The 22203-nt window shown below is 45.8% G+C and overlaps 1 protein-coding gene and 1 non-coding gene across 2 annotated transcripts; one reads left to right on the top strand and one right to left on the bottom strand.

The window, feature by feature from the left end:
- Nucleotides 1-10155: 10155 nt before the first annotated feature.
- On the bottom strand, nucleotides 10156-10228 carry Trnas-gga. The gene has a single exon. It is a non-coding gene; the product is annotated as a tRNA-Ser (tRNA).
- Nucleotides 10229-20054: 9826 nt separating this feature from the next.
- LOC121835609 (insulin-like growth factor-binding protein complex acid labile subunit) lies at nucleotides 20055-21237 on the top strand. Its single transcript, XM_042290043.1, has 2 exons — nucleotides 20055-20077; nucleotides 20181-21237. The coding sequence occupies exons 1-2, from the start codon at nucleotides 20055-20057 to the stop codon at nucleotides 21235-21237; spliced, it is 1080 nt and encodes a 359-aa protein (XP_042145977.1).
- Nucleotides 21238-22203: the final 966 nt, after the last annotated feature.

Below are 22203 nucleotides of genomic sequence, written 5' to 3'. Positions count from 1 at the left end.
CCCTGAAATAGACTCAAAGATGACTATTAAATGTTTCTTGCCACTCTGACAAGTGATAAGCGATATGAAATGGCTTGAAACATATACGTTAGGAAAACGTATATTTTTCATATATACAAAATGTTACGTTAGGATAATGTAAAATGCAGAATCTCTTTTAACAAAGGCTTCGAAAATATTTCAGACAAGTAAACCATACTACCCTTGTATATTTTGTCGAAAAAACAACAACATACATATATTTTTGAAAATATTGTTTTGCTCCACTATAAATATGGTTGCATGGTTTTATCGTTCAGCTATATACTAGCGTGCGAGGTAGCGAACACATATTGTAAACATTTAAATCACGAGCTGTTTTCCACGTGTAATAAACGGCCACATTTTCCACGCCCAAGTTCTTGGAAACAGCTGCCAGTTCACAAAATATTCACGCGCGCGCGATTCCCCCCCCCCCCCCCCCCCTTTCCCCCGCCCCCGCATTGGCCTCGAAGAAAACACTAGGATGCTAAGATGCGAGATCGCTCGGCTATACCATCGCAACCAACAGTCGCTGAAGAAGCTTGAAACCATGATTCTCTTTATTCTCTTTTTGAATTAGTTACACGCCTGATCGTACCCGCACAGTAGAAGAACGCGCTACATAAAAAAACAATGCATAAAACAAACAATAGTAATACGGTCAAATGCAAGCTCTTCGGACTCCAGAAATATTTGAACCTTGCTTCTTACCGAATTAACGCATTCATTCATTCATTCATTCTTGAAACCCCTAAAAAGCGTTAATGAGAATAAAAGGCGTTAAAATACCTCACCCATCCTTATTGCTTTTATAGAGTTTTCCAATGTCCTATTAGTTACCGTTTTAATCGTTGATCTTGTCTCGTTATTGCTTAGTATTACATTCTTTTTTCTTGTTGTTTAGTTGCTTCTGGCGGTCTTATTGCTTTTTGATATCATATTGTCGTATGTGTTTTCATTGTTCTAGTTAGTTTATTGCTTGCTATTTATTATCTTATCGTTTAATTTTGACTTATATTTTCTTATTTTATTATGGCGTTTTCTCGCTGTTTTATATGTTGATGATGAAAATAATGCGAGTTGAACAAGAATAGTGATAATAATCCCTGGAGAAGGGCTACAAAGGGCACTCTCTCGCAGACCAAAAACAGGGGTTGGCTGGATGTGCCCGTTCAAAAGTACTAAAAAGAAGCATAGCCCCTATGTGCCTAGAGGCGGCCATTAAGAAGTCCTGGAGGCACATGAGCCCAAGGAAGTTTCGAGAAGTAGGTAACGCGGCTGGAGAGGGCGGCTTTCCTTCAGGGCACTCTGGTTGAGGTGGCAGGAAGCCTGGCAAAAACAAGTAAGTGGATATAGAGCCAACCCCGCGACAGAAATACTGCGAGGCCGGTTTTCATTCTGTACGTGCACACCGTCACGCTTAATCTTAAGAAAGTGGTGGCTCGGTACGATGTTCACGTTGTTTTCACTGCTGTCGCAGTTGTTCCGTATGATCAACGATCCCAAAGATTCTGTAAACCTTTGCAAAAAAAGAAAAAAAAAAGAGAAAATCGCGTTTTGCCTGTTCTTGTTTTTCTCTGCCGGGCTCTGGAACGCCTTCTGAACATGCGCTGTTGATCTGCTGTGCGTTATATCGAACGCTGCGCATGCATCCACAGCTCAGTGACTCAGGATCTTTCGTCCGGGTGATAAGTAATGAAAAGGCCTACCCAGGTACCGCCCGAAATACAAATAGAACACCACGGGAGTGGTGTATAAAATACCCTCGTCACGGGAGCGGATATTCTCATGTCGGCCAGACAGGCAAGCACTTCGATGATCGTGCGCGCGAGCATGCCGCAGCCAGGCAAGCAACCCCGCCGGGACACCTTGCCACTCACTGCAGTCGTCGCCTATGTGCCCCGTCATATCGCGACCGCAGAGTTTTGGCCAGGTTTCCAGATAGGTTTTCTAGCCATGTACATGAAGCTTTCGAAATTAAAGCAAAGGGTGATAAGTGTATAACTGACACGTAACTGACTTTATCGGCAAACGAGTGTTATTGCAGCGTTAGCTACACTGGCCGAGGTTGAGCAGTTTCGCGTGGCTGTCATAATGAGCCGTGCTTCTTGCTCGCATGCGCGAGGAGCAGTGACGTCACATGGCGCACAGCTGGCGTGCCGGAGCCGGCGCCGCCGCGCGCTCCGCCGCCGCCGCGCCCGCCTCGCCGGTCTGCGCATTCCAGAAGAGTGACGTCATAGCCGCGGCAGACGCACTGGCGCCGCCGCGTGCCCAGCCGTGCGCCTCCGTTGTGAAGTAGCCAAGTCTGGCGCTGCACCGGAGCTTGATAGCGCCTCTCATTTTGTGAGCATAAGCTCACGCTACGTATATCCTGGCATAGCCGAGCTAAGCCACCGTAATTGTTTTTTGTTACGTGGTTTACACCGCAATCAGCAGGGACTGTCTGTTTGGCCACGGCTATATATGAGTAGTTTTTTTAGAAATAAACGTTAAGTGCGAGTGCGACTTGTTTCATCCATTTTATTCTCCCTATGTTTTTTAGTGCTTACATACGTGATTATGAACTGGCCCAAATCGGAACTTTAATTGAATGTTGTAATTGTTTTTCATTCCATTGTGTGCCATCCTTTAGATACTTGACTGGTAAATAAAACGGTGACTATACGGTCTAACTTAACCCAGTGGTCTGGTTAACAATTGAATATTTGGCGCTTTCGTACAAACAAAGCGCTGAGCATCAGGCGCACGGATGATCCGAGTTCGAAAAAGAATAGCCTATGCAAAAAGCTCCGCATACTCAAAGAAGCGGCGCCGTCGACATGCGCCAATCCAAAACGCAGTTTTGGTTCGGGGAAAGAGCCGTTGCTATGACCCTAATTTTTTCTGTACGCCATTCCAAAAATCTCACTTATTGTAAGCAGTTTTCGTGTCAACGATTTAGCAATTTTAGCACTATCTGAGGGTTTTGATTTGACTTTGGGATATTTTTTCGTCCTCGGTCACTTCGGGCAGATGAAATTTGCTGAAATGAATCCCACTTGTTTATAAATTATGTCTCGGTGAATTCAACTAGCCGTTAGTGGGACGATCTGGGTATTTTCGCATAATTAAGCGAATGACATTGCCCGAATGTGAATTGGCATACACGCAAAACACATTTGGCGAACCCAACTCGCGGCAATTCCAATGAATGGTCGATCTCTGTATTACGGCTGGGACGTAGGGTTATATGACGTGACGTCCGCTGCTTCTCATGGCAGAATCGCCTTACGTTCGCTGCATAGAATGAGACCTCGAGTGATGCGGTTCTTTCATTTTATACGCGAAGACATCACGGAAATCATGCGCGCGGCCAAGTCATGGCCTCATTCGACTCTTCGGAGATCATTGTCGCTGACCGCGTGACTTTAGTTTTTCCCATTACACACGCAAAAACTTAAGAAAGAAAAAAGAAGCGAAGTCGTGTTTGTCGTTGCCTGCTCTCAGTGACTCGAAGAAAAGTCATTTCTTCAGTTATTTCCTGTTTTTGCAATACTCCGTTTCAGACTAAGTCCGACCACACCCGACGATGCGATCCAATGAGGGCAATCGAGCAAATGCCAAAAGTGCTTCTTCGCACTTAGCTATGGGCATTTGAACCAATCGCGCACAGAAAAAAGGGCAGGATTTCGGCGCAATCACTGCACTGATTGGTTTATTTAATGATAAAAAAAAAGAATGGGTAACGTGACTATAGGCTTTTGGCGCCGCTTGATTGACTCCATCGGATCGTAGCGTGGGCTGCTGTCGGACGTGAAACGGAGAATAGAAACGTTCCAAGATGTATACAGGGGGAAACAAAGAGAGGCCAGGCTCTTTAAATCGACCGGAAAAGTCGGTTTCTTAAAGGGAAGCTGAAACACTTCTTGAAAAAAACGAGTTAGAGGTGAATTCTGGCGTATTTTTATCCCGTGAATTTGAATATCACTTTTGTTTTCCCTGAAGATGCAACTAAAAGCGAGAAAAAGCGAAAAAACATTCGACCAGTCGTGACGTCATACTAGGATCTTCGGGCCGCCAAGCACGTGTCGCTGGTGTGTTCAGCGCGTGCAACGGCAAGCTTGCCAGGTATATTTCCCCGCACTGACACCAGTCGTGACGTTTCTTTCTGACGTTTCTGAAAATAGCAAGAGTGCGCGTGCATAGCTTTGACAGGCGCTGAAGATGCGCGAGAGCAGATATTCCGAAGGCTCCTAGTGTGACGTCACGCCCCGGGAAGGAGGGGCTTCGGCGGTACTTTAAAAATTAATTTCTGAAGCCTCCGTGCACCAAATTGAAAAATAATCTTGATATTTCTGATCCTGGAGGTAGAATGAAGGCCATTGAAATGTTTTTTCTCAAATAGAGAACCGCTTCAGTTTCCCTTTAACCTATCGCGCTACGACTTTGTGCAGCGTTGCCCACAGATGGTGCATTTTTTTTTTTTTTTGTAATATTTAAGGTAAAATTTGAGGAAAAAGTAAAGAAAGAAAAAGGCTTAGTTCCTATGGAAACGCAGCGACGCCACCGGTCTGCAAACAACACGGCGCCGTTTCGCAAGGGAGACAAGAGATAGCGCAACAAACGCCGCCAAGGAACGAGCCAACGGCGCCGAGAGCAGGCCTTTTTAGCACACGATCTTTTCGACTCAAAAGCGGCGCGCGTTCCGCAGGCGGGGCAGGCGGCTACAGTCGCAGAAACAAAAAAGACAGGCGCGGTAACAGCAAGGAACTGCAGTTCCTTGTCTGCTAAATACGCCGGCTCTCGGCGTCGTCTGCTCGTTCGCTGGCGGCAGTTGGCGTCGCGACCGCTTGCGCCATCTCTTGTCTTCCGTGCGAAACGGCGCCGTGTTGTTTGCAGACCGGTGGCGTCGCTGCGTTTCCATAGGAGCTAAGCCTTTTTCTTTCTTTACTTTTACCTGAGATAAATTCGCTCTGTGCAAGTTTTACAAAAAAAAAAAAAAAAGAGGACTATCTGTGTGCAACTCTGTACAAAGTCGTAGCGCGATAGGTTAAGAAACCGAATTTTCCGGTCGATTTAAAGAGCCTGGCGTCTCCTTCTTTCACCCTGTACATGTTTCCGAATAAAATTCTATGCGGAGAGCAAGTCGTCTGTTTCTTGCGCAGGAGTTGCGGTAACGTCAGAACAATGCCGAGCACTGATTGGCTTTGGTTGAAAGGATAGTGGGTAGACCTCAATGCTGGATGCCTCGAGGTATGCCAACTGTTTCTTTCAATCAGCCAATAAGAGCTCGACGTTCTGACATCATTGCAACCCCTGTGCAAGAAGCAGACGGACTTGCCCTCGGCATAGGGACATGCTGGGCGTGGAAGTGCTGCGTCATTAGATTATAAGAACGCCGAAAAAACGAACCACAAAGAAAGAAACGTGAAGATAATAAGCCACGTCCCGCGTTGCTTCGAGTGTAAATGACCGTATATGTGGTTCACCAGAAAAATGATCCCGGGAAGGGCGGCAGTCATATCCGGATATATAAAATACATGCGTGTTACTCGGAACACTATCTAAAAACAGCTGCCTGCCTTCGACATCTTGTAAACCCTGAGGCCAAGAAAAAAGAGCGCCAATTGCTGCGATATACGAGGGGGGCACGGCAGCACTTGTCGAACGGCGATTGTGCAGCTTTTTAGAGAGCAGCTCTTAGGCGGCCGTTTCTGGCTTGAGCGGCGACGCCGTCGGCGTAACCGCGCGTTGCATTATGGGACGTTTCCCATGATGACGTCACACGTGACGTCACTTGTAACGGCACGAGGACAACATTTTCTGTCTGAATTTTTAGCGCAATTGTCCGCTCAATTTGGCGGTACAAATTTTACCTGCGTAACGTCACATGTGACGTCATGTGTGCCGTCACGTAACGACACTCGTGACCCTCCCCTCCGTATTCTTTCTCTTCCCCCTCAAGAACTGCGCTCTAATTCGGCATTACAGAGAATTATAAACTTAAACGTATATTTTCGTGAAGTTGACTGAAAATAAACATTATTATTATTGTAAGGCCGCTGGAGGCCATCAGACACGTTCAGCCGTCAAATGCTCTTTGTACCTTCTCACTGCATTACGTTCGACATGCTCGCGTGTCCTTCTCTGCCGTTCGTCGGGCCCCCTCGGTTGATCGCGGTAACTCCACAGCCGATACGATTGCGGCCGTTGCATAAAAGATCGTCGAAGAACAATCACGTAGCATGAAACGTGAAGGTATACTTTTATGAAGCTGTTAGTGGCAATAGGTCGAGATGCTCGCTGTTTGACGAAGATAAACTGCGGAAAAGACGCGAGTGAGATTTTTGCTGCACGCCAGGAGATCCCCAGGTGAACCTTCGCGAGTCCTCCACCAATCGTTGGTTTACATTACTTTATACTTGCTTCATCCTATTCCTAAACTTTATCGGGTATTACATAATATAAAGTGGAGGGAACAGCGGTTCGAATCGAATAGCACCGCGTCTTTCATAGCCTTCACTGTGCTGGGAAACCGCTGACATTTCATTGCAGTGATAAAGAAAAGAATGACGCGATTCGAGCCGAACCGTTATTGGCCCACTCCCATTAAATACCAATAATTTGAAAGCAGAAAGAAAACTGCGACTCTTGATTCGCGTAAGACCATTAGTCGGGTTTTGTCGGGAAGGTGCGATGGCGTGAGGCGGCTCCGTCGAACACCGGAGGGTGACAGAACGCCAGTGCGGTGGGCGATCTAATCGGACGTCCTTCTGGCAGGCAATTACTCACTCCGAACAAATAAGGGCCTGCACACCCGCTCTCGCAAAAAAAAGAAACATACAAAAATAATCACCAACCACAACACCTCTTAAAATAACCTAATCACAAGGCCGGTGGGGTGTTCTAATAAAGGTTTATATAGTCCCTAAGAGCTTTAGGGTTATTGACACAGGGGGGAAAGTTCTCCATTTGCTACCCGGGATGCCCATCACGTGGTAACAACGTCACACCTTTGCGCGGAGCTGCGCTGACGTAAACATCTCAGGAGAATGGGGGAGCTTTTGTTTGGGCTGTACTAACGCCTTGGCTTGGGATCCCTTCGTAATTGGCGGTATTCTGTTCGCGTGTCTGGTAACTTTACAGGTCTTGCTCATGGTATACCGGTGGTGGCCTCAGGATCGCCTAACTTGTTGCGGCTGCTGCTGCTGCACCTTAAAAAGAAGGAGAAATAATGTAGCAACGGCGCGTTTTCCTCCGTTTTATTGACGCGCCCCCAAGCGGACACGAGAAGAAGGGAGAAACGACGCGTTTTCCTCCTCCAGGCAGACGGGAAGATAGTTCCGCCCTCCCGCCTCATCTTCTTTCGGTTTCTTTTTCGAGCATGTCACGCGCATTGTTTAATAAACGTTGTTGAGTTGGTTGAGCATTAAGTTCAAATTCCCCATTTCTGGGTTTTATTGACAAAAAGGCGTTTATCGCTTATGCCACTGAAACTGCCTCAGCACTGAAGAACGTTACTGGCAGCCCGCTTTGATAACGGAACTAATCGCAGGTAACCCAATGATTGGCGGGCCAGATGCATCAGATAAAACACACACCGTCCGTTCAGGGACTGCCGAACAGTAGATGTTTTATCTGTCAACAGCAATGTTGGACAAGATACTCGACAAAGATATTTAAGATAAGTTACTAAATACCTCCTTCATAAATTACTTAGAGTACTACTCAGGTTACGCTCCTTGCAAAGCCTCTTGAGTAGAGTCCAAATACTTATAAATGTAATTCAATTACGGAAGCAATCACTTTCGCATTGCGTAATTTGTTTCGACTTCAAAATCTTTATTTTCAAGCAACAAATTCAAGCAAAACAAAATTACAGTGAAATTATATGCAGCCCCAGTAGAGGAGTATTGTGATCACTGGTCCATCTTGCAAGATTATATTTTTCAGGCAAATGAGTAAAAATAGCTCTTTCTTCCAGTCATCACTAAAAATAAAAGATTCCGTCGGTGTTTTTTTTTTTTAATTCACACATTAGTAGTACCGTTTCACTAGGCGCTGTAGTCGCTATATGCGGAGTGCACGTTTTAAAAAAAATATATATATATATATACGCAAATAATGGAATTGTATAGCACTGATGGCTCACGTATAGTAGGCATGGCACTTGCCGTGCCTTCAAGTAGGTCACGCTAGGGAGCCTTCATGTGCGCTTTGCTAGGGTGATGCCACCCTTTGTAATACCACTCGCCGACAAATCAGCAGCCATTTTGTTCTTCGGCGATAATCCGTGGAGCTTATAACCCTCCCGGAAACAAGCACCTTATCTCAGAAGTTCGGAGCAGCGTTGTGGAAACCACGGAGGGAGGATTAGAATTTTCCCCCTCGGATGGGATTACCGATGGACACAAAGGCCACTTTCCGGCGCACGGGGGAACAATGAGAGGAACAAAATGGCGGTGGACGAGGGTGTGGGAAAGGGAAACAGGCAGTTGGCATCACTCTATGCGAAGCGCACATGAAGGCACTCTAGGTCACGCCAAACGCCGTATTCATATATGACTAAACTCCAAAAAGAAAGGTAGAATGGGTCACAAAGAAGCACTGCTGTCTTTCTCGGGGTTGTCGACTTCTTCATTCTTTTCACCATACCATGCTTAGGAGTCCGTTCAGAAAGGCGTATAACTTTGAGAGCACTATGCATTTTGAGAGCTCATCTTGCTCGTAGCTATTTTCTACCTTGGTTTTACAATCTTTTTCCCTGTGAAAGGGTCGCGCAATCATGGTTCGCCCACACACAGTTCCCAAAAGTAATTGACAAAAAAAAAAGTTCAGTCTTTTTCTGGTGTCCCCCCTCATTTCCTTCCATATATTTTGTTCGTGGGATGTTGAGTCTGCATATTTTGTCCTGGCTTGTTTCATGTTCGATTTTCGGTCGTTTCCGCTTCAAGTTTGCAATTGGTTCGACACTGCGCTCGGGTATTCCCGTGCAATATTCCCGCATAACATATGTTTTCTAAATATAAAAAAATGCATTTGAGATAATGAGTACAATATACTGAGAAATGTAATTAAGATAGGGTAGCAAATACCCTCAATCAAATGTATTTGCAAGATGCCAAATTACTTCCAAAAGTAATTGAACTATAGTCCCTTGAGTAGAATATTGGAGATAGGCACAAGTCTGATCAACAGTTAATATTATTGAAATCCACTTACCATTTAAATTATCCTATTAAAACTCCCCGCACCGTTACACTGCGAGAAAAGTAAAATGAAAGAAAGTAGTTATAGTGGCCATCGATAGCTGTCAGAACTCTATATGCTTCACAATTATTTTTTTACAATGTTCGAAGTGTTTTTGTAAACTATTCGATAACAAATCTGTACGAACTATGCAGGAAGCGTGGTAAACAATATGGCCGATCAATAAGAGTTTTAAACAAACAAGAGTTTGGTGAGTCTAACCATGCTCTGACCATGTGAAACGTCCGACCGAGTGCCATATCCCTGACTCTAGGGGAAACTTTCTGAAAATATATACTAAACTTGTGGAACTTCCGCTACCAAATGGTCCTGGTAGTAGTAACCGGAGAGTTATTATAGCAGCGGCGGCGATATCTGAGAGGAGACGTCAAGCCCAATAGCGCGGTTCCAGATCTCCGTGGCGATACGTTGCCGGTTCGACCAAACTTCGTCGTGCCAGCGATCGCTCCAGTGTCTCTCCAATATACAGCATGTAAACTAACGCTTCCACGAAAATAATTTCTTGAGATGGAAAACAAGGGGGACAAAGGATAGACACAAATCTCCAAACACAGCTTGGTGACTAGTGCGTGATCAAAAAAATCCGCTTGGTCTTGGTATCGAACCATGAACCTCTCCATTTCTAGTGGATTGCTCTACTAACTGAGCTAAAAGTTAGATGTCAGCAGAGCAAACGGGTTTTACCAGGTGCCACGAGTCTGATACCAACAAGGGTGAAAGGCTCGCATTTTAGGGATATGATTATAATGCGATTACATGCAAAGGTGCAAGCGAACTGGGCAGGTATAACGCAAATATTCCCTGGACAAGGGGAAGAAGAGGGACAGAGGACAAAACAAATCTCCAAACACAGCTAGGTGACTGGTGCGCCACCGAAAAAAATTCCGCCTGGTCCGGGTATCGAACCCGGGACTTCTCCATTTCCAGTGGAGCGCTCTACCAACTGAGCTAACCAGGGGTTAGACGTCGGTAGAAAAAAACAGGTTTTATCAGCTGCCACCAGTCTGACACCATCATGGGTAAATGGGTTGCATTTTAAGGATATGAATATATTGCAATTAAATGCAATGGTGCAAGCGAGCTGGACAAGAATAACTAAAATAATCCCTGGAGAAGGGGAACAAGAGGCACAAGGGACAAACAACAAATCTCCAAACACAACTAGCTTACTGGTGCGCGACCAAAGCAAAATCTGCCTGGTCCGGGTCCCGGTTATAAAACCCGGGACCTCTCCATTTCCAGTGGTGCGCTCTACCAACTCAGCTAACCAGGGGTTAGACGTCAGTAGACAAAATATATTTTATCAGCTGCCATCAGTCTAACACCAACAATGGTGAAAGGCTTGCATTTTAAGGTTAATATTATAATGCAATTGAATACAAAGGTGCAAGCGAGCTGGACGAGAATGACGGAAATAATCTCTGGAGAAGGGTAACAAGGGGGACAAAGGACAAACGCAAATATTCGAACACAGCTAGATGACTGGTGCGTGGCTGAAAAAATCCGCCTGGTTCTGGTGGTGAGCCAGAGACCTTTCTATTTCCATTGGGATGCTCTTCCAACTGAGTTTAAAACCAGGAGTTAGACGTCAGTAGAGCAGACGAGTTTAACCAGCTGCCACCAGTGTAACACCAACAAGGGTGAACGGCTTGCATTTTAAGGTTATGATTTTAATGCAAATAAATGCAAAGGTGCAAACGAGCTGGACAAGAGTGACGAAAATAATCATTGGAGAAGGGAAACATGGGGAGTAAAGGAACAGCCACAAGTCTTCAAATACAGCTATAGATGACTGGTGCGTGACCGAAAAGATCCGCCTGGTGCTGATATCGAACCAGGGACCTCTTGTCCATCTCTCTTGCACCTTTCTATTTAATTGCATTTTAGTCCTGGGAGATACCGCGACCACCCCGCTACGTCATCAAGTATTGCGAGCGAGATATTGAAAGAAAACGCTCACTTTGCTCCTCGAAATTACACTGTAACAAATAGGTAACTTGGACAATGACGTTGCATGCGGGTATACCTAGATTCCACTGGTGCCAATAAACTCGTGTAAAGTGACAAGAAACATATCAACTGAATATCATTGGGTCACCCCTTTAAGGGTAAAAGGAGTATAGCATGGTCTCAAACGCAGGTGTGCACAAAACCTTCCGCGCAAAGGTTTTGTATCCCGTCGCCAAGAAACCGGAAAAATGTAGCTCATGTTTTGTTGGGTCGTTGCGCGGGTTCGTCGTTTCGTTCTTCCAAGTGGAAGCGCAAGATTATGATCTTCAACCAGAAAGGGATGTTTGTTGACGCTGGGATGCGCCGGGGCACAGTTAATCCTCCAGCAAATGTGAAGGAATGCTACTGATCAAAGTGAAAGAAAACGCGACATTTGAGCATTCCAAGAAACATGTGTCTCTCCAGGTTTCTCCTCCGAAGGAAAACTCAATAATGCACGACGGCTCTGCTTCGAGCGCATTTTATAGTGCTTGTTTAAGTGTGTCAGGCTTTAAGGGCGGAGGCCGAGGGAAAGATTCAAAGTTTTTTCGGGCTGTTTAATGTCGTGCTTTTAACTCTTGCTATGGGACTGAAGGATGTATGCCCACGAAGAAGCGCCGGTGAGGAAGATCGATGTAACGAACCATTTAATGTGTTCCCATCTATAAAACATCTGAAGATTAACTTGTTGCGTTCTGGGAAGCCGGGGAACCGCCGAAACGACGCTGATGCTACTAAATGTAGATTCATTCGTATTTTTAGTTGCAGGGATTCTCAACCACACATTTTAGTGTTCGTAATAAGTGGCGCACGATCTTTCCACGAATCAACAGCCGCCGGTGTGCGCGAGGACAAGCAACGAAATTCACATCATAGTCCTCCATTTACGCTTACGATGACAGTGAAATGTGTGGGCGCCGGGGAAACGGAGAATAGCGACAGGCTTTTCATCTCCACCCTGGGGTCTGTTGTAAAACGAAGATGATTAATTAGGGTAAAACGCACGTAACATTCACATGTGGAGATGAAAAGCCTGTCTTTATTCTCCTTCTCCCCGGAGCCCACGCATTTCAGTCATCTTAAGCGTGAATGGAGAACTATGACGTAGATATCGTTGCGTGTGCTCGTGCACACCTTTATATGGACACTAATACCCGTGCCACACGGGCAACTCGAATACCATTTACAACGAATTACATTTGAACGATCGGCCAATCAGCGCGCGACACTCCGGACGTGGCGCATTCCACGCGCGACAGATCGCGAGCCGATTCGTCGATCACACTAATGTCATTCGTTGTAAATGGCATTCGAGTTGCCCGTGTGGCACGGGTATAAAATGTTTGGTTCAGTCTGCCTTTGAGCTACATCAAGTCAAAACGATAAAAACTCCGCAGAATCATTTCTTCTTTCATATCTCTCTCTTTCACCTTCCCCTCCCTCCCCTTCTTTCAGTCACTCGTTATTCTCCTGAGGAGGTTAGGTCGTCGGGAACCCAGTGTGCTTTAAAATGGCGAGTAATGTATTTCTTGGAGATACGCAATTTGTACAGTGCTGCATACGACTGCTCATATGCTCGCGCTCATATGTACTGTCTCGAACAATGATCTACAGTGTTTTGTTGGCTTCCTGGTCTCACATAAAACCATTTTTACGTTCGCGGGACAGCTCGTTTCTATACATATTCTCATGCCAAATAAAATTATTACGATGAATTATTGTCAATAGGGCCATTAACGTGAACCATTGATCGGTGATTGTAGGAAACTAAACTGCGCGACACTGTTCACTCGAACACGACATCGACGTTTTCTTTTTGCTTGCTACTTAGTAATAGTATTGACTAACATGAAACTGCAGGGCTTACCTTAAGGGCCAGAATGATCACTTTTTACCACACTACCAGCTTTGACGAGAGCCTTTCAATTTTGAGACAAAAACGGAAAACAAAACGGCGACAGCTTGCCCGTGCCAACAGTGTCGCGCTCTCTACATCGGTACAATCCATGGCCGTGTGCGAACAGCCATCTCTCGGAGCACTCGAGGACACAATAGAACGCAACGAAAGTGGAACACTCTATTGAATTCTTCAACGTCTTATTCCTTCGTTTCTGCACCGCACTTCTGGAGTCAAAAGTACGATTTACGAAGGCAGCTCGGCGATGAACGAGGCCGGAAACTTGTTCTGAACTTGTATAATGCCGTCGACGCTCCACCTATTGAAGTTTTTAACCCATCTTTTATCGCGTTCAAGTTTTTACTGAATAAGCTCTAGAATTTATCTTTCCCCTTTATGCTATATGAATATCACGCATCATTAGAAGGCGAAAGCGGTTCATCATTGAATGGAAAGCGCCGAATGAACAAGGACGAAGAAGGGGACAGAGACGAAGCGCTTTCATTCGGCGCTTTCCATTCAATGATGTACCAACTAGCCCATTTATCTATTTTGCTGCAGTTCATAAGCACGAAAAAAAAGTTTGAATTAATGAATGAATGCTTGAAACTACCAATAAGGTTTGTGATGCGACATTCAGCATGACGTTTCGCATGCTCACGCAATGCTCAGTATCACCCCTCGTTGTAAAGCCTCAGCCTTTTTTTTTTTTGCTTTTTTCTTCTTTTTCAGCCCGTCATTCGCCGAGCTATTTTCCGGAGATCGCAGTCGATAAAAAGTTTCAGGGAATCGTTTTTGGTCATCCGATACTGCACGGTGGGCCTTCCGGTACGAATTACCCATATGGGAGTCTCCTGTAATAGCGCATGCGCAGTTCGTACCGGAGGGACCACCGTACCCTATCGGATGTGCAAAATCGGTTCCCTGAAACTCTCTAGTGGCTCTTCGAGTGCTGTTTGGGGAAATAGACGAACAAGAAATTGTTTCAGATGGTTGGTTGTCTTCAGTCAATGTGAAAGACGGTGGCTAATCTACACCAATGTTAACGTTAAAATAAATCACAACATCGGTGTTTCATTTTAATTTTCCCAAAGTTATTAGGGAGTTTTCGTAGATTGTTTTCGCCGTCCCGCAAGGCCCTCCGCAACCCGCTACGATAGCGGGAACTCCACAGTCAAGGTTATCAGCGCGCAGGCGCAGTAGCAACTTCTTCGTTGCGGAACGCTTAGCGGAGGGGGCAGCGCGGTCTACGAAAACTCCCTATTGACATTTTAAGGTACGCAGGGCGTGTAAGTTCTGAGATTTTTATTATCTGTCCGCAACGAACACTATTGCGAGATTCGCTGCTAAGAACGCCAACCTACGGATCACGAAACGGGTGAAGATAGCGAGTCATACCTTGCTTTTCTTTAAGCTGCTCCAATCAGGGACAGCTTGAGAAGCGCATAGAGGGAGTTAATATGTTCACGCGCTACATGCTTCGTTCTGGGGCGTTTTGATGGTGAAAGGGCCCCTGCAATCATATTTAAGCGTCCACCTTTTTTGCGATTTTCACGTCTCTTGGGGCTCGGGCAAGCCAGCGAGCACGGAGAGAGGAACTAAATATCAGTGGCATCATATTTTAACCGGACGACGCGGAAACCTCCTCCACCGACGGGGGCGACCCACGGTACCGAAAGCGCGCGAAACGTGACGTCTTTGGTCCTGGGCTTACTACTGGTCAGAGCCGCTAAAAGCTTCTTTTTAGTCGAAATACAAAATATAAGCGGCGCGAACCGTTTCAATTATTTATCAAAGTAGTTTTTGTTCAGTATTTAAGATCAGAAAAGAAACAAATGCAGTTTATAAAGTACGGAAACAAGAAATGACCCGTCGAGATACCCTCCATCGAAGAGTGGAAAAGGCGGCGCATACTAGAAAGGTCACGTGGGATCAGGCGCCGACACTGAAAGGTCCCGGATGTACGCGGCGGCGCGGAGGTCGTTTACGGACTGGAGGGTTCGACCGGCTCCGAGCGTTCCGAAGGCCTTCAGCAGGCAGCTTTGTCTTGCGTTTTGGCAGTTTCTCGGTACGGTAGTGCGAAGTGGCTCCCATTCTGAACTAATCTTTACCCCGTGTTTGCTGTCGTTTGTGGCCATTGAAGTGTTATGCCGAATTAGTATTTAATCGCGCAGCAAATGCAATGAGAGCCGCTCTGGTTGCCCGCTGTATACAGCCTATCCAGAACACGCTTTAGTGGCGCCCTCTCGCGCCGTCGACACGGAGTGCGGCAGCCGTGGGCGCTCTCTGAACTGACTATCCCTCATCTAGTTCACGGCCACTCAAGCAACAAAGGACGTCATGAGAAAGGTTAGTTTTTGCTTCTTTTTGTAATTTTAATATGCCTATAACTTTTAAAATAAAGCGAAATTCGAGAAAAGAAATGTTTCATTATGTTACTACGGTCAGTACGCCCAGGTTCGGTGCAAATTAAAAAAACTGTAAAAAAGTGCTTGCAGGGCCCCTTTAATGCCTCAACCCGACTGCCGTCGGAACAATAAGGAAATGCTCGCGACTCGCCAGGCTTTGCGCTTCTTCAGCTTTTAGTGACTATACGGCGACAGTTCGCGGCGAGAAGTTTGGGTATCGCCGCCTGGCGGAATTTGTTTCACAACCCAGAGTGAGGATACTTCGACTTCCTCTGCCGGTGCAAGCACGCGCAATGCTATGCTTCTACGCGCTATGATAATTAAGACATAGCCGCGCGTAGTGAGGACAGCAGAAGCGCCCCTCGCGAGCTTCTTACCGCGAATGAAGCCGGGTTCACGCTGCTCATACACTTTACAAAGAGACAGTCTGCAAACACGAGTCGCCGCAGCATTCGTGGTTCGAATGCCGCGTGCCCAAGATTTCTGATTGAACTCATTTTCATGCGGCATTCGAAGCACGGATCTCGCGGTGACTCGGGTTCGAAGCTGTATACAGACTGCATTTCGTACCAGGTATAAGCAGTGTGACCCTGGCTGAAGAATGATTGACGAGCAATAAATGTTGCCACTTGGACTAGAGTCTCAAATAGGCCCCCTCCATCGCGTTGCAATTCCTTCGAATCAAAGGTGACAGGATGGTGACGAATAATTGAAAGGATAAAACATCTAGGACTGGGACGGAAACAGGACTTCTTTCATTGAGCAACAACAAATAAATGACGCAAAATATAAAAACGCCCCCCCCCCCCTTCCCAAAGGTTCCAACGTTTTCAAAGAAGGAAAGGAGAAAATTGTTTTAAAAGGAAAAAGATAATTTACTATAAATTAAAAAAAAATAGTTTAAAATGCGTTGGTATCACGATGAGCTATCAGTTATCTTGTTATCTCTGGTGCAAGGAATTCTACTTCTTTCATTGTGGGTGATAATGAAGGTGCAGAAATAATGTTGAGAGTTTCAAGGTGAAATTGCTTTAAAAAGCACTAGCCTCACGACGAGGTGTCAGTAATCTAGTCATGTCTGGTGTTAGGAATTCGACCTCTGTCTTTGTAAGTGATAATAAAGGTAAAGAAATGTTGAGAGTCCCTATGGCGAATGATTTAATTCTTTCTCTCCCAAATCTGTTTGTGTGCCCGCCCAGTATTCTGTTATCATAGAAATAAGGAGTGCAGTCATCGCACGCGCGGCTGTGAACGACGAATGGGTGAAAAGGCTCATCTGAACCCTCTGATGCTTCCAACTTGTGTTCTCTGAGTCGATGGTTGACGCATCTCCCAGTTTGTCCGATGTACTGACTGCCGCAGCTTGGTGGAATTGAATAGACTCCACGAACTTTGTGGCGTGTTTTACGTTGCACCCCCTGGGAATGTTTGTAGTTGCCTCCGAAGTCAATTTGGTTACGTGATAGAAACTAGCAGACGGAAAGTCCGTTCGAAAGAAACATCATTCTTGACAGCCCTTGGGTGGAGTTCTGTCGAAAGCAGCGAGGTGGCGAGTGTATCGCTAGAAAAAGCGAATAATTGGTACAGAAGCTACTGGCGCCGATCTAAGAAATGAAGAAGGGGATGAGCTGTATGTCAGTTTTCACGAGAGACGTTGTTATGTCCCTCCCAATTTCGGTGGCTCGATCCGGCGGGGATGGCGCAGGCTTTTCCCCTTGTGTAGACCTTTTTTTCGCATAACCTCATTACAGTGCAGCTGACTCATCCTCGACCCATATATCCCCCGGAGAGGACCACATCCTAAAAAATAGCGAGGCGCACGGCGCGATAGTTTTCGTCCAGGCGCTTCAAACCCGCTGACAAAGGAGAGACAAATTGTGTTTTCGGGGAAATTCCGGTCACATGCGTTAAGCGCTACATATCGCAGTCTGTTGCGCAATTCGGCGTTTTTCACTCTCTTAAAGATTAAAAAAAAAGTGTCACCGCTTCCGCCCCTCTTCCCTTTGACGGTTGGAGAACGATGACGCATGCATCCCTCTCCAACCGTCTCTCAAACAGGAAGTCAACCCGAAGGAATAAACATCATTTATATATTTTGACAGCGTTTACTGTATTTATATTTTTTTAAATTTCTTCACGACTGGGTGTTTCGGTTTTTGTAATTTATGTGATATTTTTATTCTAGAAAAGGTCTCTTCAAAAATGTTATCATTTATTTATTTGCGAAAAAAATACACACACACACACGTTAAGTACGAGTAAAGGAGATAATCAAAATCACTTTTGAAAGGAATAATAGTACCTGATTGTTTATAAGAGAATATACTCAGGCCACTCTTTTCAGTAAAAATGGTGCAATAAAACAAAAACTGAGATATCTGTAGTTGTTGCGAAAAATAATTGCCGTGAGCCGTTTTTTTTTTTTTTCATATATATAATTCGCGCAACTTGATGTGTAGTTGAGTAATTGAAAGTACTTGCCTTTGTCAATTCCGCTGAAGTTATTAGGATGAAACTTTCGCGGGACGCTTCATTTGGAGTTGATAAAGTATAAAAAAATCCACATTACTATAGGCCGCAGTTTAAAAAGGAATAAAGCGGAGGATCAGCGTTTTCTACTCCGCCCCATGACACGATGTCTTTGCGTCTACATTCGTGAAGAGCACGATATATAGTTGGCGTTTAAATTTTGTGGCAGTGACATCAAAGCTATGATAGCCCATGAACTCGCACCTTGCACTCTTCACCGCTTCTGAAGTGTGACAAGTAGTGGTTCCCAAAATATTTATGGAGGAAGCTCAGAGAATGCGAATGCCGGAAATACGTTTCGACTCATGCAGCAAGTCCACATACGCCGCGACACTGAGGCACGAACTCCTGGGAGTTCCTAGCGTTTCGTGCCCTGTGTTACGTAGATTGATTAAGATTTCGGTAAATAAGTATTTCTGACTTCGTCCTTTGCCGTCTTTCCTCTGTAGATCATATCGTTTTACTTTCTGAGATCTCTGCGGGTAGAGATTGCTTGAAAACCTTTCATATACCATATTACAGCACCCTTCAGAGCGGCCGGCGTTATTTGCTAATCTATAATCAAATATGTTATAGCTATTGACGTTTCAAGTACTGCTTCACTGCGTGAACATAACAACCTTTATCTATAGCAAGATACATGTTTTTTTAGTAGCGGGCGTGAAGAGGGATGTAACATTTGCACACTTCCAATGAATCCTCGCTGTGTCCTTCACTCTAATCCTTGCTCCGTTGTTACCATTTTATCTGGACAATGACTCGCTAATTGCCAATATAAAGGGGCTGCCTAATTTGTTCGAGATCTAGACAAAGGTAGATCGTCGAAAAGGAGCGAACACGAATAATTTAGTAAGAAAACTGAACCTTAATAACAGGGTTTTAGTAAGGATGGAACCAGCGAACAGTCTCTTGGCAAATCCTCTAGCAGCAATTAGGTTAATACTTTTCGCGAGCCTTCAACCTCAAAAGCCGTCAGGTCCAAAAAGAACACTGGTATGTTACACAAACTGAACGGTGGCTCAAGCATGATATCTCCTGGAAAAGCGAACCTTTCTATGACATATAATTGACAATAGCCGAAGTGGGGTTGCAATCACCGTGATTATTTTAGGACGAGACCATGCACAGCGAACATAACACTCCGAAGGCGCCAGAACTTTGCCGCAGTTTTCCCATCTAATTAGGCAGGACGGTGAGAAAATAGTCCATAAAACACATCGGTTGTTGCCTTGGATTTTCCAATTAGCTTTCGCATTCGATGCAGTTGGCCATTACACTGATTGCGGTCTTTTTCTGGAAGAAACTCCGAAGATGGCTGTCCTCTTGGTACTATATATAGCTGAACAGTTGCAATGTTTCTGACTCTCCGGGAATGCCAAGTAGAGCCATCAAGTGAAAAGGAGGTTCGAGCGGACGGTGTTCTGAACAAGTGCCGCCCGGCAAACATTTAAGCCGCTGATACTACAGTCGTGCTAAAACATGGCTTTTTGGTAACCCGCACCATGTTTTGGTGAAACAGATGCGGGGTGCGAGCGTAGCTCTAAAAACGCAACGAAATCGCAAAACCTCTCCATCAACTGTGCATTTCATTGCACCTGTATTTCATAGTCCTCTTCATTATTGCTCGACATTTGCAGAGTTCCTCCATAAATCGGAGCCATTAACTTGCCACGTGAAGTCGAGGGACGAACACTCTCAGAGGCTTCCGAAAGTATATCGTACCGCGAAGTATACGAGGCACAAATCTATCTCTAATCGTCTCAACCATTAAGAACGGCTATCCGTATTACACTCGAGTGGCTGTCCACGGTGGCAAAATGAGAGGAGATTCTTTTGTAACTGTGAGCTGAATGACCACAGGAGTACCATGGCGTGGCCGCTGTTACCGCTGCCAAAAATGTTTACGAAGAAACATTCAGGACTCGTGTTTTGGATGCATCGTGGGTCAGTTTGCACTCAGAATGGTCGAACAGTGTCGAAAAGAGTAGGGATATTTTCAACGTGTGTACGTATTACAGAATCCCCCAGTTTGTTACGACCATTTCTCGCAAATCGTGAGAGAACGTAACTCCGGTTCGCTTTTACAGGTTTCCGGCACTCCTCCTTCTGGGTCTGCTCACGGAGACTCATACGTTGACGGGAGCCACAGAAGAGTTGACCCCCAGTGTGTGTGAGCCCGCAGACCAGCCAATGTCCTGTCGCTGCGACGAAGTGCGGGACCCCGGCATGGAGGGCGGCACGGAAGTGACGTGTTTCGTGGTCAGGACGTTGTCGGCCGACCACGTCGTCTTCAAGTCCCTGGAAAGGCTACCGTCAGTCGTGGCGGTCACCTTCACCGCGTTCGGAGAGAAGTACAAGTTGGACTTCGTGCCCAGTGTGTTCCTGCGTCGGAAACCGCTCCTCAATCGCCTCAAATTCTCACAGGCCGAGCTGGGCTCTTTGAAAAGTCACTCTTTCTACAACCTCTCCAAGCTCGCCGTTCTTTCTCTCGATTCCAACGGGATCACGCAGCTCCAGAAGGATTCTATCGCCCACTTACCACGGCTGAAGAAACTCGAACTGGGAGACAACAAACTCGAGCGTTTAACGACGCGTTCCTTCCCCCACCTTCCCCTGATGACCTACCTGTTCCTTGAGCGGAACCAGATCGAGGTCATCGAGGACCTCGCCTTCGCGGGGCTCTCGAAGTTGAAAGAGCTCGACCTGAGCGACAACGCGATGACCAATCTGAACGAGCGCACATTCGAGGGCCTTTCCCAAGTGAAGCGTCTGGACTTGTTCAGGAACAAGCTGCGGCGGTTAGACGCCCGGGTCTTCGGCGCCATGCCCCTCCTGTCTGAACTCGACCTCAAGTACAACGAGATCTCCGAGGTGGATCCCGTGGCCTTTGACGGGCTCGCGCGCCTGATGGTCCTGTACCTGTCCCACAACCGGCTGCGCGTCTTGCCTGCCAACATGTTCGTCGGAGCGCCCAATCTGCTGACCGTAGACCTTTCGCAGAACAGGCTGCTCACGCTTACCTGGAGGACAGTCGAGGACTTAAGGAAGATCGGCGCAGAGTCCTTCGACATGAGCCTCACTGGTGAGCCCCTTTCAAAGAGCCGTGAAGATATGTTTTCTTTAGGTGGAACTATAAAAAAATAAGGCAACTACGTTCAGTTTTCTGGATGCAAATAATATGTCTTGAATTATGGCGCTTATGCATACCTGTAATATCAAATGAGTAAAACACGTTAGTTCATAAATACAAAAAAGTAACGCTAAAGTAACTTACGTTACTTTTTAACAATAAAGGTAAGACGTTCCTTTTATTTTGAGTTAACGTAGGTCGGTAACGCGTTCCATTTATTCGCAAGTAAGGACGAACGCATTTTGTTACTTTTCTTCGGTAAAGCCTACAACACTGCACATGACCTACGCACCGTCACTTTCTTCGCTAAATTTAGCGAGGAAACTGATAGAGATATAGGTTCTTTTTCACTCCTCGAAACGTCTGTTAAACGTATTTAAAACAAATTTACGCTATCGCTGCTTAAATGCTGCATTTCACTCATTTTCTTACTTTAGAAATAAAAGTCACATCCATTTCTTTTTACTATCTTAATTTTTCGTTTGAAGTTGCACGTATATGAATATATGATTTAATTTCTAGGGCTAAACACAGGAAGTTGCCACGGAAAGCCAGGCCTCACATCGCACGAGGCTCTGAATACAATGACCCAGCGGGTCATTGTATTCATGAGCCTCTGTCTTGCTTCGAGCCGAGCAAACGACTCTCCGGGGTTCGCTCAATGAGCTCGAACGATTTCAAGTGAGGCATGGTGGCGTTCTTTCGGGGCCTGATCGGTCCGATCTTGCGGGCCCCTCCCCGAAATCTCTCGGGTCTTTCAAGCAAACTCGGAAGGCGTCTTCGGCGTCCTCCCACCGGCCTCCCTCGGGAGAGCCCTCGTGACGGAGTAGTCGAACAGCGGTGCCCGACCTTCTTCTTCGTGGAGCGGAATTTCTTTCGTATTTTGTGTTGCCGATAGAGTATAGCAGCTTGTTATTGCTACGCGCTACTGCCCGCAAAAACAAAAGGTGAGATTACTCCAAGTGTTATTGTCCAGCCCG

Source organism: Ixodes scapularis, unplaced genomic scaffold (assembly GCF_016920785.2).
Source record: "Ixodes scapularis isolate PalLabHiFi unplaced genomic scaffold, ASM1692078v2 PGA_scaffold15__6_contigs__length_5221840, whole genome shotgun sequence".
In the NCBI taxonomy this organism is placed as follows: Eukaryota; Metazoa; Arthropoda; class Arachnida; order Ixodida; family Ixodidae; genus Ixodes; species Ixodes scapularis.
This window is presented reverse-complemented; position numbering and strand designations above follow the sequence as displayed.

Bases quoted from the DNA above. Each gene is read 5' to 3' on its own strand.
- LOC121835609 (XM_042290043.1), top strand. From the start codon at position 20,055: ATGGTCGAACAGTGTCGAAAAGA. The intron at 20,078-20,180 runs GTAGGGATATTT...TCGCTTTTACAG, and splicing joins GTCGAACAGTGTCGAAAAGA to GTTTCCGGCACTCCTCCTTC.